The following is a 17,753-nucleotide window of genomic DNA, read 5'->3' on the forward strand; positions in this document are numbered from 1 at the left end:
CAGAATTTCTTTCTTTTGTATAGTAAATGGATGACTGCTTCCCTCCCCACTACTGAGTGTTTAAAAAATCACGAGTCTGTGTTAACTTTTGTTGTAAAACTTTTAAGTTTCATTTGACTATGTTGATTTGATCATGCATGTTTATCTTAAGTTCAGATTCATTATTTAAAAACAATTTTTTAAAATTTTATTTAAATCCAAGTTAGTTAACATATAGTGTGATAATGACTTCAGGAATGGAATTTGATGATTCATCACTTACATGTAACACCCGGTGCTCATCAGTGTGCTCCTTAATGCCCATCCCCCCACCCAACACCCCACCAACAACCCTCAGTTTGTTCTCTGTATTTAAGAGTCTCTTATGGTTTGTCTGTCTGTTTTTATATTATTTTTTGCTTCCCTTCCCTTATGTTCATCTGTTTTGTATCTTAAATCCCACCTATGAGTAAAATCATACATTTGTCTTTCTCTGTCTGACTTATTGCGCTTAGCATAATACACTCTAGTTCTATCCATGTTGTTGCAAATGGCAAGATTTCATTCTTTTTGATTGCTGAGTAATATTCCATTGTGTGTGTGTGTGCGCATACATACCACATCTTCTTTATCCATTCAACCATTGATGGACATTTGGGCTCTTTCCATACTTTGGTTATTGTCGATAGCACTGCTATAAACATTGCTATAAACTGCTATAAACATTGGGGTGCATGTGCCCCTTCGAATCTGCACACCTATATCCTTTGGATAAATACCTAGTAGTGCAATTGCTGGGTCGTAAGCTAGTTCTATTTTTACTTTTTTTTTTTTTTTTTTAATTTTTTTTAATTTTTTTTAATTTTTGGGACAGAGAGAGACAGAGCATGAACGGGGGAGGGGCAGAGAGAGAGGGAGACACAGAATGGGAAACAGGCTCCAGGCTCCGAGCCATCAGCCCAGAGCCTGACGCGGGGCTCGAACTCACGGACCGCGAGATCGTGACCTGGCTGAAGTCAGCCGCTCAACCGACTGAGCCACCCAGGCGCCCCTATTTTTACTTTTTTGAGGAACCTCCAGACTGTTTTCCAGAGTGGCTGCTCCAGTTTCCCACCAGCAGTGCAAAAAGGGTTCCTCTTTTCTCTGCATCCTCGCCAACATCTGTGGCTTCCTGAGTTGCTAATTTTAGCCATTCTGACAGGTGTTTTGATTTGTATTTCCCTGATGATGAGTGATGTTGAGCATCTCTTCATGTGTCTGTTAGCCATCTGGATGTCTTCTTTAGAAAATTGTCTGTTCAAGTCTTTTGCCCACTTCTTCAGTGGATTATTTGTTTTTTGGGTGTTGAGCTTAATAAGTTCTTTATAGATTTTCGGATACTAACCCATCATCTGATGTGTCATTTGCAAATATCTTCTCCCATTCCATCAGTTGCCTTTTAGTTTTGTTGATTGTTTCCTTCGCTGTGCAGAAGCTTTTTATCTTGATGAGGTCCCAATAATTCCTTTTTGCTTTTGTTTCCCTTGTATCTGAAGACATGTCTAGTAAGAAGTTGCTGTGGCCAAGGTCAAAGAGGTTTTTGCCTGTTTTCTCCTCTAGGGTTTTGATGGCTTCCTGTCTTACGTTTAGATCTTTCATCCATTTTGAGTTTATTTTTGTGTATGGTGTAAGAAAGTGGTCCACGTTCATTTTTCTGCATGTTGCTGTCCAGTTTTCCCAGCACCATTTGCTGAAGAGACTGTCTTTTTTTGCATTGGATACTCTTTCCTGCTTTGTCAAAGATTAGTTGGCCATACGTTTGTGGGTCCATTTCTGGGTCCTCTATTCTGTTCCATTGATCTGAGTGTGTTTTTGTGCCAGTAGCATATTGTCTTGATGATTACAGCTTTGCAATACAGCTTGAAGTCCAGAATTGTGATGCCTCCAGCTTTGGTTTTCTTTTTCAACATTACTTTGGCTATTTGGAGTCTTTTCTTATTCCGTACAAATTTTAGGATTGTTTGTTCTAGCTCTGTGAAGAATGCTGGTGTTATTTTGATAGGGATTGCATTGAATATGTGGATTGCGTTGGGTAGTGTTGACATTTTAACAATATTTGCTCTTCTAATCCAGGAGCATGGGAAATTTTTCAATTTCTTTGTGTCTTGTTCACTTTTTTTTCATAAACTTTCTATTGTTTTCAGGTTGTAGATCTTTTACCTCATTGGTTAAATTTATTCCTAGGTTTGGGGCGCCTGGGTGGCTCAGTTGGTTGAGCATCCGACTTTGGCCCAGGTCATGATCTCACGATTTGTGAGTTCGAGCCCCATGTCAGGCTCTGTGCTGGCAGCTCAGAGCTTGGAGCCTACTTGGGATTCTTTGTCTCCCTGTCTCTCTTTGCCTCTCCCCTGCTCACGCTCTGTCAATCTCTCTCTCAAAAAAAAAAAAAAAAGTTAATTCCTAGGTATTTTATGGTTTTCAGTGCAATTGTAAATGGGATAGATTCCTTGATATCTCTTTCTGCTGCTTCATTATTGGTGTATAGAAATGCCACAGATTTCTGTACGTTAATTTTATATTCTGTGACTTTGCTGAATTCATGTAGTAATTCTAGTGGTTTTTTGGTGGAGTCTTTTGGGTTTTCCAAGTAGAGTATCATGTCATGTGGGAAGAGTGAAAGTTTGACTTCTCCCTTGTGATTTGAATGCCTTTTCTTTCTTTTTTGTTGTCTGATTGCTGAGACTAGAACTTCCAACACTACGTTGAACAACAGTGGTGAGAGGGGACATCCCTGTCATGTTCCTGACCTTAGGGGTTATTACTTTTTTTTTTTAATGTTTATTTATTTTGAGAGAGACAGAGAGAGCAAGAGAGCAGTTATTTATTTTGAGAGAGAGTGAGTGAGCAGGGGAGGGGTAGAGAGAGTGGGAGAGAGGGAATCCCAAGCAGGCTCCTCACTGTCAGGCCAGAGCCTGATATGGGACTTGATCCCATGAACTGTGCGATCATGACTTGAGCTGAGATTAAAAGTTGGATGCTTAAACTACGGAGCCACCCAGGCACCCCAGATTCATTACTTTTTTGAAACAGGAATTGAAAAATATAAAGTATATTTCAAAAATTTCTAAGAGATTATTTTGACAGTATATTTCTAATATTATAACAGAAAATTTTCCTGAAGGTTGTAGACTAATTTTTTTGAGTACCTACTTTGTGTCCTGAGTCTAGTTACTTAAATGATATTACTGAAAATAGGGGCACCTTGGTAGCTTAGTCGGCTAAGCATCTGACTTCGGCTCAGGTCATGATCTCACAGCTCGTGAGTTCAAGCCCCGTGTCGGGCTCTGTGCTGACAGCGCACAGCCTGGAGCCTGCTTCGGATTCTGCGCGTCCCTCTCTCTCTGCCCCTCCCCCGCTCATGCTCTGTCTCTCTCTGTTTCTCAAAAATGAATAAATGTTTAAAAAAAAGTTAAAAAAAAAGATATTACTGAAAATAAGCTTCACAACTCATTGAGGCGAGTTTGACTAGCAGGAAAGGAAATAGAATCTCAAAGGGTGACTTTCCCAAAGTCACAATAGTTAATATAGTGGCATTAAAATCCAAAGTAGAAATGAGGTCTGTTAGACTCCGATGTATACACTCTTGCAAATGGTGAGGAATCCGGTGTTCAAATACTTTCACATTTTGAGATAATCAGTTTTATGTTATTTGTCTTAAAGCATGTCACTATTATTTTTTTAATTCTGAGATGCACCCATTATTATCAACAATTTGGTCACATTTTGGCTGGTTTTGCTCAGAGCGCTGGTACAGTGTCTGTTGGTTTTAGGAGGATAAAAGGAGTTGTTAATGAATGCTTAAAAGTGACTTCCTTGAGGTAGTCGGGGTCTATGATTCCAGGAGACAGAACTGGAGAATCTTTTAAGGGCATATCAGTGATATGCACACATTGTGGACATCCACTCTCAAATTGTCACATTCAAGTATGGAGGTAAATAAGAGTAGTTTTAATGAACATGTAGCTATGAGAAAAGACAAAAAGTAAAAAGGTTGATTCGAGACCACATTAAAAATAGTAAGCAAAGGCTAAACCACTGGCTTTAGAAAAATTTCAGATGACTTTTTTTGAGGGGTGGAGTGGGGTGGGGATAACTGGTAAGTCTGTATTTAGTACTCTCAATTTTGTCTATCAAGTGAAATTTACCTGAAGCACTTACTTAGCTTGGAAGTAATCAAAGAATGTAACCAACATGTTGGTAAAGTGATGTGATTTGCTAGACCGGTGGCTAGAAGGAAAATGTGGAGAAGGACACTTTCACATCAGGAGTTATTTTCATTGAGTGGGGGGACTTTTGCCAAAGGGAAATAACACCTTTGAAATTTTTTTCTTGAAGTTGGACATAAAAACAAAAATGATAGAAGCCAAATGCCATGAGGAGAAGCTGAAACTGCAGCAGAAACATGATGCCGATGTTCAGAAGGTAGGCTCTCTACCGTTTATTCTTTCATTAACGTTGAATACTCAGAATATTCTAGGTCTTGTGACCATCCCTCCCATCGTCCACTGATTAAATAGTCTGTGTTATAAATAGAATTTGCTAACTTAGTATTTTGGCCAAAGTCGGATCTCTATTCTTCACTTTCTAAACAAATGTGTTTATGTAAATCCTTATAGTTGCCACTACCTTTAGTTCTTCCTGTGTTGTTTGAAGGTTGGCCTTCTTAGAGTCCTTAATCTGCATTCTAGCATTACCTTTCGTAAAAGCTGAAGTAAGACAGCAACTGTACACACTAGTGTTCGTTTTAGTCTGATATTCTTTCTGGTTTTCTGGAAATTAAAATTTGCTTTTTAATTTAAAAAGGAACTTTTGGGGGCGCCTGGGTGGCTCAGTCGGTTGAGCGTCCGACTTCGGCTCAGGTCATGGTCTCGCAGTCTGTGAGTTCGAGCCCCGCGTCGGGCTCTCTGCTGACAGCTCAGAACCTGGAGCCTGCTTCGGATTCTGTGTCTCCCTCTCTCTCTCTCTGCCCCTCCCCTGCTCATGCTCTGTCTCCCTCTGTCTCAGAAATAAATAAATATTTTAAAAAAATTAAAAAAAAATTAAAAAAAAAAGGAACTTTTGGATTTAGTTCTGTTTGTAATAGACTGCATGCATTGTGTTGGTAGCACTGAACGTACGCTTCTTTTTTCCAGTAGCTCATTGGGATTTATGCCTTTCTGTGTTTCCATTTGTATTTTTAAAGAAAACTTATTTTTATTCTTAATGGGCACAGCAACAATAATCAATTTATGGTTATCCTACATGGCATTTGAGTGGTTAGCATATTTTAGTATTGATTTCAAAAACTGAGTGATATATACATGTATATTTCAACGCATAAAGACTAATCCACATTGAAACTTGGCATTTACTGTTGCACCACTAAGCCTGATTCTGCCTCACAAAACTGAGTGACAGAGATGGTGGCAGAGAGTTGAAGCCGCACATCACATATCCAAGCTTTCTTAAAAGCTGAAAATATATTCATATTTAGTCAGGTGCCTATTTGGCTCATTTTCTTGCAAAGCGACAAGAAGGAAACCACTGATTGAAAATTAGAAAGAGAAAAAATATTGAATCCTTTTCCTTCTTCTTTCTTCTTTCCCATTCACATTTTAAAGGCCAGTATTACTTTCTGCTCTTAGTAGAATTTTACTTTAGCTGAAGTTGGTTAGATAAAAACAGCTATCACAAATATGTTAGAGATTTGGTAATGTAATTTTAATAGAGCATAATATCTATCCAAATGAAATGGAATCTATTGATGTATAAGATAAATAAATATAAAAATATATTTGGAAAAATCACAGTAATAGAGTTTGAACTAGGCTTCTTGGTATGTCCGTTACAAAGATCAGTTCTAAGAAAAACATTTAATAATAAAATTCTTTCTGGGAATTTCTCCTTTAAAATAAATTCTGCATGAAAAAAGAAAGCAATGCAACTAGTTTGAAATGCCAGGTAAAATATAAATAAAATCCTTGACCTTACGCCAGGTTTGGAAAGTATATTCCTCAGTTTGTTGCTTGAATGGCATTTTCTAAGTGTCAGGAATCAGGGAGGAATAAAATTAGAGTGTTTTATCTGTTTGTGTACATTCTTTTCCTTTTTTGCTTTTTTGTGGGCTTTAGGATCAAACTAGCTTCTTTTCTATTTACCAATCATTCTTAGAGGTGGAAATGCTGGTAATAAAAGCACTAAGAAAAGGCTGGTTAGACGTTGGTGAACAACCTTCCCTGCCAATATTTTTTAAGCTGAATTTGAGTGTACAGGAAATATACTCCAACCGTACGAAAAGTGGATATTCATACTCTTGCCTCAGTTTGGTTTTCTTTTTTCCCCTTTGTTAGCACATTTTTTGTTCTACTTGGTAACTACTGCATTTTGGTTATTTCTCGTGTGTGTGTGTGTGTGTGTGTGTGTGTGTGTGTGTGTGTGTGTGTAGATGTATTTAGGAGTATAAAATCATGATTCAACCCTAATAAATGATTCATTTAAAACTTCTGACACAATACAATTAATGATGTAAAATATTCATGTAATTTTTGACTTATTTTGAACTGACTTTTTTTGATTCATAATAGCAAAGCTAGATCTAAAAGAAGCCTATTACAGGTCATCTTCCCATGTGTCTGGGGATTTTTGTTATTGTGCATGAAAATGAAAGGACACCAGAGGGAGGATCCAGGGGTCTGCTCATCTGAAAGTGTCCTGTCCCAGTGCAGTGGAGGGGGGGTGGGGGAAGGGTGGATTGTGCTGTGCCAGCCAAGTTTCTGACGGCTTCTCTATGCTTCTTTATGACACACTTTAATCTCTGAATTATATTTTAGAGAATCAAGTTATTGTTTATGTTCTCCTTGAAAATTGATACATGAAAATTGAAAGCTGATGACATATTTCTTTCAGTAATCAATTATTTTAGTATATTTTATATTTTCTCAGTGCCCTAGAAGATAGTTTTTACATCTTTTTTTTGGAAACCCATTTATGGGATTAAGTGAGACTTAACAAAAAATATTGTGCTTGTTTTAAAAGTTACGTGTTCTCTATATAAAAATAGTTTACTAAAACATTTTAAATTTATTTGCAGATTTTAGAAAGAAAGAATAATGAAATAGAAGAATTGAAAATTTTATACAAAAAGAAACAAAATGAAATGGAGGAGACTGTTAGAAAACTTGAAAAGAAAGGTGATGTATTGTTACATCAACTTTTTGAAAGCATTTCCATTTTATTTTAATGGTTGTATAAAGTAAAATTTTAGTTCTGACCTTTAATATGAGATGGGGATGTTTATATGGCCTTCCATATGACTGAGTCAAAACTGTGTGTGTGTGTGTGTGTGTGTGTGCGCGTATGTATGTGTGTGTGTGTCTGTGATATGTTTATATGTGTGTGTGTGGTGTGTGTATGTATGTGTGCGTATGGGTATGTGGTGTGTGTGTGTTTGTGTGTGATGGTGGCAGTGGTGGTTGGTTTGATTAAGCAGTTGGATGAATCTGTCACTACTCTTCCTACTTCCTAACTCTCTCTCCTTATTGGACTGGAGCGGCCATGGGTCAGTCATAGATTAGAGCTTACTGGCTTTCCCACGGAAGTCTAGGGAAATTATTCCTCTTGGCCTAATAAAATTCATTACATTAAGTATCTACTTTAAGCCTTGTGCAATAGGCTGGTGTTGTGATTGACAGAACAAACATTTAAAAGGTATTCCCCATTTACGCTTTCATTACGAAGGAAAAGAAAGCATGTAATCAAGTGTTAAATTGACTATGACTATAGGTTAAAACATTGAACTGCAACAGGCAGTCAGAGAGAGTTTTAAAAATCTGTTGTAGGCAAAGGAACCTTAATAATGGTTTTGTGAGATTTGGTTAGCTGGAGGGAAGGGTTCCAGGTACCGGGGCAAGGATGCTGTGCTGTCCGGTGTGCGAAGGGCTTTGGAGAGCCCTTGAGCTGGAGCAGATGTCCTGTACATCAGGAGAAGGATTGAAAAGGACAAGACAGGGGACCTTAAGCATGGCTTTGAATTTCAGATTTAGAAGTTCCAAGCTTATCCTGTAGGTGCTGGGGAGTCAGAGAAGATTTTTGAGAGGTGAGCTTTAGAACCTCATGTTTTAGGAGGAGTAGCCTGGTAATGGTGAGTGTGACAAACAAGATGAGGCTGGTTTCTAGCCTGTTATAATAGAGGTGGCGTGGAGAGAGCGAGCGAGCGGGTGAGCAAGCGAATTATTCTACTTATCAGAAACATGGGCTCTGATCCCAGCCCTGCTGTTCGATGTCTGCTCTATGACATCCCGACGTTTCTCGGCTGTGGCTGACTCTATAAAATGGTGAGGTTGGAATCAGTAATGTATAAAGCCCCTTCCGACTCGAGGATGTTCTGCTTCCACGCTTCTGCAACTTGGCACGAGAATACTGGAATGATGGTCGGGCAGTGGGAGGCAGTGACAGTGGAACTGAAGAAGACATTTTGGAGGATTCGGAGGATTTGGTGAACGGTGAGATAGAATCGATGCGACAGGTTTCTGTTTCCGGTTTCCATATAGAATTTGCTCTCTCCCAAACCGCCAAAGCGGAGTGTATCTGAGAGGATAATGCCCTTGAAATTGAGGGTGGCGATTGTGTATATAAGTTAACTGACGAAGCAGATATTTTTAGGTTTATTTCCAGACTTAAATGTCGGTGAAGGCAATTAGACATTTGTTCAGGTTCTTTCGCCAAGTATCAGTGGCTACAAAAATAGTTAAAATTTTTTTCTAGGCTTTCGTTTCTTATGCCGATTCAAACCAGGCAATTTAAACATGCCTGAGATTTCAAAATAATATTTCCTAAGGCTTTTTGAACTGCAAACAGATCTTAGTTTTAATTTTGGAATTGTGAAGTAAAATGCTGTCGATGCTGAAGACTAATATTAGGCTAACCTGGAGTCTTTTCTTTTTCCCCTTTTGTGTTGCATGGCTGAGATCTATGTGTGAAATAAGTTTCTCTGTAAATGTTTATGAACATTTTGCTATCTTAAAGTGAAGAAGAACGTGTTCGGTAAGCTAGGAAAGTAGTACATTCAAGTAAAAACACAAGTGAATTTATTTTACCCTCCAGAAGACACGAGTGTATTAAACAAATTTTCACTTAAAGCAGCAACAGTATAAATCATTAAAAAATTTTTTAATGTTTATTTTTGAGAGAGAGAGAGACAGAGTGTGAGTGGGGAGGACAGAGAGAGAGGGAGACACAAAATCAAAGCAGGCTCCAAGCTCTGAGCTGTCAGCACAGAGCCCGACGCGGGGCTCGAACTCACAAACCGTGAGATCATGGCCTGAGCTGAAGTCGGATGCTTAACCGACTGAGCTACCCAGGTGCCCCATAAAGCATTTTTAATAAGAAGATAGAAATTTAGATGATTTATAAGGGAAATGTTTTATATCATTGAAAGCCTATTTTGTTTCAGTGACACAAACCTTGGCAACAATTTTAATGTATCTAGAAACGACAGTATATTGAAATGATGAGTTTTTTCATCTATTTATTCAGGACACATCTTTTTGAGTACTTGCCTATGTGGCAGTGTTTTGGCCTGTAGATAAAAAGTTGAAATATCTTTCTCCTTAGGAGATAGGCAAGTAAACCATTATAACATATAAAGTAATAAGTGATTTATGGGAGAAATGGATGAGGTTCCCTGGGAATAAAGAGGAGTTTCTTTCTGCCCCAGCAAGGGGAGGAATCTGGTTGGTGAATGGTTCATAAAGAGGGTGATACTCGAGGGGCACTTGGGTGGCTCAGTTGGGTAAGCGTCCAACTCTTGATCTCAGGTCTTGATCTCATAGGTCGTGGGATCGAGCCCGGTGTCAGGCTCTGGGCTGACAGTGCAGAGCCTGCTTGAGAGTCTCTCTCTCCCTCTCTCTCTGCTCCTCCCCCACTTGCTCATACACACACTCTCTCTCTCTCTTTCACAAAATAATTAAACATTAAAAAAAGAGTAGAAGGTGATACTCAAATTACGACTAAGGATAAGTAGGGGTTTTTCAGTAAGAAAGAGATGGGCATTCTGGGTAATAAATGATCACAGTTAGGCAGAGAATAGATGAAAGAACATGGCCTCGGGAAGCTGTGGGTAGGTTGGTGTGTTTACAATACAAGTTTAAAAATATGGAAGTGCTGAGAAATATGGCAGGAAATAGATCATGAGGAGCTGTTTTCCATATTAGAGATTTTTGGTTTGTATGTTTTAGGTGAGGGAAGTTGTAGAAAGATTTCATGTCTGAGAGTAACAGTGCTGCATTTGCACTGTAGAAAGGTCTCTTCAAAGCCACGGAGGACCCATTGGAAGGAAATGATATAGAGGCCAGCACACTGTTAAAATTGTCTCGGGAGTGAGTAGTAATGGATTCAACCAATTCTGTGGTGATAGAAATGGAGAGAAAGCGAGCAAAGAAGAAGAGATCCTTCAGAAAAGACAATTGAGAAGACTTGCAGAAAAATGGAATTCTCTATCAACTGGCAAACCTTATTTTTTGTCATCAGACTCTGATGAGGTAGCTAGAATTGGTCTAACTATGTTTTCATCATTTTTGACAGTTCAGATCCTTATACGTGACTGTCAAGTTATCAGAGAGACCAAAGAAAACCAGATTACAGAGCTAAAAAAGATATGTGAACAGAGTACCGAATCTCTGAATAATGACTGGGAAAAAAAGGTAAGCTACATAAGATGGTAATGGAAAACACAAAGGTATACGCTTGAAAGTAATATATTTAATTATAAAAATATATTCACAGAATATACAGAAAAGTATGAAAAAAGAAAATGACTTAAAATTCAGGCCCAACGGCCTAGAAATAGCTACTGTTCATGTTTTGGTATATTCTAGAAGTATAATGATTTATAAAGTAGGTTTCACTTAGAAAACTTACTTTTGACTAATTCTTGAATTTCATGTTCTGAAATTTTTGTCATAGCTTATAGGTTTTAAGGAAAATTAGTAGGGAAAAAACCGCAGGATAATTTTTGGAAATTATACCTTTTTAATTTTGGATTTTGGCCATTGGATCATTTCTTTTCTGAAATTTCGGATAATACAATATTTATAGTATAAACTTATTTTTGATGTAAACGAAATTAGTAGCGGATGGGTTTTTCGTGGAGGAGCATTTAATTTAATTAAGGAAATATTCTCACATAATTTAGTAGTGCCAAGAGCAACGTAATAAAAATACTTGTTATGAACGAATCTCACATAGTCATATAGTACTTTGACTTAGGAGCCCTTGACCATTAGTTCAGATTACAATATGTGCTTACAATAAATTAGGTTACTTCTTTTGAGGTATTCCATCATAAAGATAACTCATACTGTTAACTCATATTCTCTCAATAATAGTCAGGGTTCAAAACGCTTTACTGAAAGTTATCAGTGCCTTTCCAGGCAGACGCCGTTGGTCTGAAATCTGTCCTGGCAATGGTAGCTTTAGGCCGAGTCTGGGAAGTGCACTGCAGATGTATTACGATGGGGAGAATCCACTCTTTTCTAGTTTTATTTTGCCAATTTCTGTGTTTTTTCTCATTCTCACATTTTGGTTTTGTCTTTTTTCCATAAGTTTGGCATATTTTTGTGTTTGTTGCAGGTACATTGCATACAGAACAGGTGTCCTTCCTCCCTTTGTCCGAATTCCCTAGTTCCTTACTTTTCAGTTTAAATTGCCGGGTGTTGGAAGAGAAAAAGCCTTCTGCGTTCTACCATGTACAAGGGTACATTTTGTTCCTTTGGCTGGATTAGCAAATCTTTCTTACAGCTACATGGTAATCAGCGGATGTGAAATCCACTGCGAACGTGATGGATGGCCTTTTTTATGAAGTACAATTGCATGTAAATCTGGGCAGATGGGAAAACGTGGTGCAAGTAAGATAGGTACCAAAAATTAATAAGGCAATGATAGGTGTACCTCATGATTTATGCAAGCATTCATTAAAAAATTATGAAGTACCTATATGGACAGGTGGTGCAAGTTTGTGCACGTGCATGTGTGTACATGCGTGTGCACGTGCGTGGTGTATGCGCATTGCGTGTGGTGTGTGCACGCATGCGTGTGTGTGTGGGGGGGGTGTGTGCACACTCGTGCATGTGTGCGTACTCCCTAATATCCCATTAGAGATCTCTGTTGCACATGTCTCACTCCAAGTCCATTATACAACTTCCTATTTAAGATGTCTCCTTGATCGAAATCCCATCGTTCTTCCCAAACCCCATCTTCTTCCTTTGTTGCTAAAACATCTCCTCCTGGGGGTTTTCCCTAATTCCCTGTTCCCCGTGGCATTGCTGTTTGCCCAGATGCTTAGGCTCTTCTTTCTGCCTCACCTCCACATCCAATCACTTGTCCAGTTCTGTTGTTTTGTTACTTGTTTTGTTATTCACCCTTGGTCCTTCCCTAGTTCCAGAGACTATCACCTCTTCCTAGATTTGCTGTAACCGGACTCTCTGCACCTCTTCAGTCCACCCCCCACAATACACCACACCGATGGTCTTTCTAACACACTGGTCCCCGCCCCCCACACACCATGTTTAAATCACACCAGTTATTTCCTGGTAGGAAATTTACAGGACTCTTCATGACTGAGACTCTGGATCTTTCAAGCTTCACCTTCTGTCACAACCCTACGCTGTTTCTTGTATTTTTGGACTAGCTTCACGGAACTTTCCCAGTTATCTGATTCTAACGTGCTGTTTCTAACCTGTGCGCCTTTAAAAACATGGAGTTATGATTCACACACCATAAAATTTACCCTTTTAAAGTGTACAGTTCAGTGGTTTTCATTATATTCACAAGATTGTGTGACCATCATCACCATTTAATTTCTGTCACCCCAGAAAGAAACCCATTAGCAGTCACTTCCCATTTCCCCTCCCTCCGGCCCCTTGGAAACACTAATCCACTCTCTGTCTCTGGAATTCTGCCTATAGAAGCACATACTGCGTGGTGGTTTGTGACTGCCTTCTCTCATTTACCGTACGTTTTTTTTTTTTTTTTTTTTAAACGTTTATTTATTTTTGAGACAGAGAGAGACAGAGCATGAACGGGGGAGGGGCAGAGAGAGAGGGAGATACAGAATCGGAAACAGGCTCCAGGCTCTGAGCCATCAGCCCAGAGCCTGACGCGGGGCTCGAACTCACGGACCGCGAGATCGTGACCTGGCTGAAGTCGGACGCTTAACCGACTGCGCCACCCAGGCGCCCCAACCGTATGTTTTTTAGTTTCACCATGTTGTGGCATGAATCAAGAGTTTAGTCAGCATTATGGCTGAATAATCCATTGAATGGACATACCACATTTTGATTATCCATTCATCAGTTGATAAGCATTTGAATTGATTCCATTTTTTGGATATCACGAATAATGCTGCTATGAAAATTTGTGTATAAGTTTTTGTGTGGACATATGTTTTCATCTCTCTTGGCTATTGTCTGGGGGAAGACACTGCCTGTGTTTTCTTTCACTCATACACTCATAATACTTCTGACTCCAGATGTGTGGGTTTTCTAAACATCAAGCAGTTTTCTTGGACACCAACTGGTGTCCTATAATTCAATTAAATTTTGACACTATTTGCCTAGAGTTAGTTAGTGTCAGATCCTACAACATAAGGGCTAAATCCCACAAGACTTCCCCCACTTCAGATGTCAACTAAAAGTTCCAGGTTGTTACCTGTACTTCTAACCAAATGCCTATAAATAGGAGTAACACGAACCGCTCCTTGGCTTCTTTGATTTGTGAGAATGGCTCACAGAACTTAGGGAAACATTACTTACATTTACCATTTTATGATAAAGGATATAATAGGAGATATTGATGAATAGCCAGATGAAAAGATTCACAGGGGTAGGTATGTGGGAAGGGGCCCAGAGTTTCCACGTCCTCCCCTGGCACACCATTCTCTGAGTACTTGTACATGTTCACCAACCTTGAATCTCTCCCAGCCCCAAACTTTTGGGATTTTCAGGGAAGCCTTATTACACAGGCAGGAGCAATTGTAAACTTAATCTTCAGCCCCTCTCCCCTTCTCAGGGAATGGGGTGTGGGGCTGAAAGTTACAAGTTTCTAATCATGGCTTGATCTTCCAGGATGACCTCCATCCTGAAGAGCCCATCAAGAGTCATCTCGCTGAAACAAAACACACTCGTTTCACCTACGAAATTCTTAAAAAAAAATTTTTTTTTAAAATGTTTTTTGTTTCTGAGAGAGAGAGAGAGAGAGACAGAGTGTGAGTGGGGAAGGGGCAGAGAGAGAGGGAGACGCAGAATCCAAAGCAGACTCCAGGCCCTGAACTGTCAGCAGAGAGCCTGACGTGGAGCTCAAACCCATGAACCGTGAGGTCATGCATGACCTGAGCTAAAGTCAGACACTCAGCCGACCAAGTCACCCGGGCACCCCTCACTTAGGAAATTCTTAAAAACATTTTTTTTAATGTTCATTTATTTTTGAGAGAGAGAGAGCGAGAGCAAGAAAGCAGGGGAGAGGCAAAGAGAGAGGGAGACACAGAATCCAAAGCAGGTTCCAGGCTCTGAGCCGTCAGCACAGAACCTGATGCAGGGCTCAAACCCATGAACTGTGAGATCGTGACCTGAGCCGAAGTCAGATGCTTAACCGACTGAGCCACCCAGGCGTCCCTCACCTGGGAAGTTCTAAGGGATTTAGAAGCTCTAGCCCAGGAACCAAGGTCAAAGACCAAATATTAGAAGAAAAGATGCTCTTTAGTGCTCTTATCACTTCGGACATGACAAGGGTTTTAGCTCTATGCCCGGAACTGGGGGCAGAGACCAATATATCTATTTTCTGTTACTTCACGGGTATATACTGAGGAGTGGAATTTCTGGGTCATATGGTAATTCTGTGTTTAAACATTTCAAGGAACTGCCTGACTGTTTTCCGGAGTGGCTGCGCCCATTAACCTGTGGGCTTTTACAATACTTCTCCACCAATTTACGCAGATTCCTAGTTTCTCTGGGTCCTTTCTGTCATGAGGCAACTACATGGCCAAATGTCCAGGCTAAAGATCGATATGTAAGCCCCTGGGAAAACCTTTTGCATCCCCTGTACCCACTGTCAAAACCCTGGCTAAAGAATGTGTGGATCCCCTGATGATCACAGGGCTCTGGTGGCATCTTGATGGCTTAAGAACCCCTAGCCAGGTCTGTCCTTTAGAGCATGACAAGTAGTATTTGCTGCTCAAACAGTTTATCCCCGAGGGGCGTGTTTTCCCTCTAAAGCCTCCCAGACCAAATTACCTAGATGCTAATTCATTGCTAGGTTTGGGAAAGCTCGCTGTGATCTGTTGTGCCTGGGACTTGGTAGATACCGATAGAATTTCTAGATGAATACTTGAGTGTTAGTCATGTCCAGTCAGATAATTGGGCTAGATGCACCTGTTTGATCCTCAAACGTATCAGCCAAGTTGGAGCATACTTGTTCCTGCCAGTGTCATGTTTCCCCTTGCAGGCTCAACTGTAAATTCCCCGGATGAGATGACTCAGACTGACGTACAGATCCTCCTCTAGCTTCAACCATGTACTAGATGCTGTGGATTTTTAACACTAAGTAGGCAGATGTCCTGGGCGCCCCGGGAGACCATAAACATAAAGAAACCACTACAACAGGGCCCCCCGGGTGGCTCAGTTGGTTAAACGTCAGACTTCGGCTCAGGTCGTGATCTCCCAGTTTGTGAGTTCAAGCCCCGCATCGGGCTCTGTGCTGCTGACAGCTCGGAGCCTGGAACCTGCTTCGGATTCTGTGTCTCCCTCTCTCTCTGACCCATCCTCTGCTCTGCTCATGCTTTGTGTCTCTCTCTCTCCCTCTCAAAAATAAATAAACATTAAAAAAAGAGAAAGAAACCACTACAATAGGAATAAAACCACAAAATCCTTAGTGACCCTTTTAGATCACTTATTAGAGTTACTACGCACATCAGTCGACAGCACCGAAACCGAGGTGCTGTGGGCTTTGCCACATTCACATGCCAGCTAAGTGACTGACTTTTGAATACCAGACCTAATGCCAGTTTAAAGCATATACTTTGGCAAAAAGTACAAATAACAACCTCCCAGGGATTTGGGGGACCACTCAAAAGTAGCCCACACTGCATATGTTGAATTGGTGGAACCCCAGGGTCTTCTTTTGTGTGGCTGTTACTGAGCCATCGTCACTTTTCCTGTTCAGCTAGAAATTAGAAAACTTCTTGGAATTAGAAAACAATTATTGCCCGCATTCTGCCTTGAATTTCCACCCTGTCTCCGGGTTTTCCCTATTAGTTCAGTATCTTAAGAATCTCTGTGTCCGTGTTACATCCTTGTGTCTCCTATTCGTGAATGGGAAATCCAATCTGTCCTTTAATCTATTCTGGACTTCTCCCGCCCCATCTATTGCGTGAGCCTGGGGTTGGATGCAGGGACAGGAGTTAGATTCAGAATCTCCCTCCCATTAAGATACGTGAAGGAACCGCGCCCAGGCTGGGAGCCCAGGCTCGCAACTCGGTTTAGAAGCTATCCGCCCAACCTTGTTTTCTTTACCTTAGTTACATAGGTATTTTGGAGCTTCATCTGTGTAAACGGTGGGTACCTAGTCTTTATCAAACCTGTATACTTGAGGACACGTAGTATATAGTTCTCCTTAGGGAACTCTTTCCCTATTTGATTTATAAATGCTATCTTTACCTCTACTTTTGTATAGACTATGGAATGGGTAAAAATAGTTTCTTGTTGGGGGTGAGGGTGAAGGAGAAGGCATTGTTAACCTTACTCTTATGCAAAATTTTGTGCAAATGAACTGAAAATCCTGACGGATGATGTTCCTAATCGATAACAATATTATAAACTTTTCTGTTTTCTGATTTCAGGCAAACACTAGTGTTGTGTACCTGAGGCGTTGTGCTATCTGTGTGATTTATTTACCCTTTCTACCTGAGGTGGAGAATTCCCTTTCATATTCATTTGCTCATTAAAATTTTCACTTCAGGAACGTCAAGAGAAAAATTATTTCTTAGTCACACTCTATACAATATCTTTACTGTGAATATTTATTTGTGAGTTTTACATCTTTTGTTGTTAGGTCACCAAATAAATAAAGAGAGAAATAGAGGCAAACATTTTTTTTTTGAGTTACAAACTAATCTGTTCTATAATAATGGTGAAAGAGTCAATTCTTGAATTCACTGTGTAGCTCCACAATGCCGTGGCAGAAATGGAAAAGGAGAAGTTTGATCTTCAAAAGCGGCACACGGAAAATATTCAAGAGTTGCTCGAGGACACAAATGTACGTCTGAATAAAATGGAGGGTGAATACATGGCACAGACACAGTCCACGGTGAGGCTTTTTCCCCTTTCTTGCCATTTTTAGTAACTATCCTGTTAATCTCCATGACTCCACGCTTCCCCGACATGTGCCGTGCATAAATAAATGTGTTACAGAATTTAAAACAACATTTTACCTTCTTACTTGGTACAAAATTATATGCAACAATGGACAGTCTGTTGAAGTTTGCTGTGGGATTTTACTCTGGATTGTTCAGTGGTGCTTTTTTTTTTTTCACCTCCCAGAAGCCTTGACAAATCTTTTTTTCTTGTTTTTTCACTGACTTTCAGTCTAGAGATTTCAGTCTAGACTTTCAGTCTAGAGTCTATCTTTCTCTTTCTTTCTTCCTTCCTTTCTTCCTTTCTTTCTTTCTTTCTTTCTTTCTTTCTTTCTTTCTTTCTTTCTTTCTTTCT

The 17,753-nt window shown here is 39.9% G+C and overlaps 1 protein-coding gene across 10 annotated transcripts in view; it reads left to right on the forward strand.

Moving 5' to 3' along the window:
• The window catches only part of CEP112 (centrosomal protein 112), a 413,298-nt gene that overhangs the window by 77,936 nt on the left and 317,609 nt on the right, over positions 1–17,753 (forward strand). For all 10 annotated transcript variants that reach the window (XM_049637678.1, XM_049637676.1, XM_049637673.1 and 7 more), the window contains 4 exons: positions 4,354–4,440; positions 7,088–7,187; positions 10,579–10,697; positions 17,209–17,352. In XM_049637678.1, the coding sequence (XP_049493635.1) occupies positions 4,354–4,440; positions 7,088–7,187; positions 10,579–10,697; positions 17,209–17,352 (450 nt within the window). The remainder of the gene's footprint in view (positions 1–4,353; positions 4,441–7,087; positions 7,188–10,578; positions 10,698–17,208; positions 17,353–17,753) is intronic.

This window comes from Panthera uncia, chromosome E1 (genome assembly GCF_023721935.1).
Source record: "Panthera uncia isolate 11264 chromosome E1, Puncia_PCG_1.0, whole genome shotgun sequence".
In the NCBI taxonomy this organism is placed as follows: domain Eukaryota; kingdom Metazoa; phylum Chordata; class Mammalia; order Carnivora; family Felidae; genus Panthera; species Panthera uncia.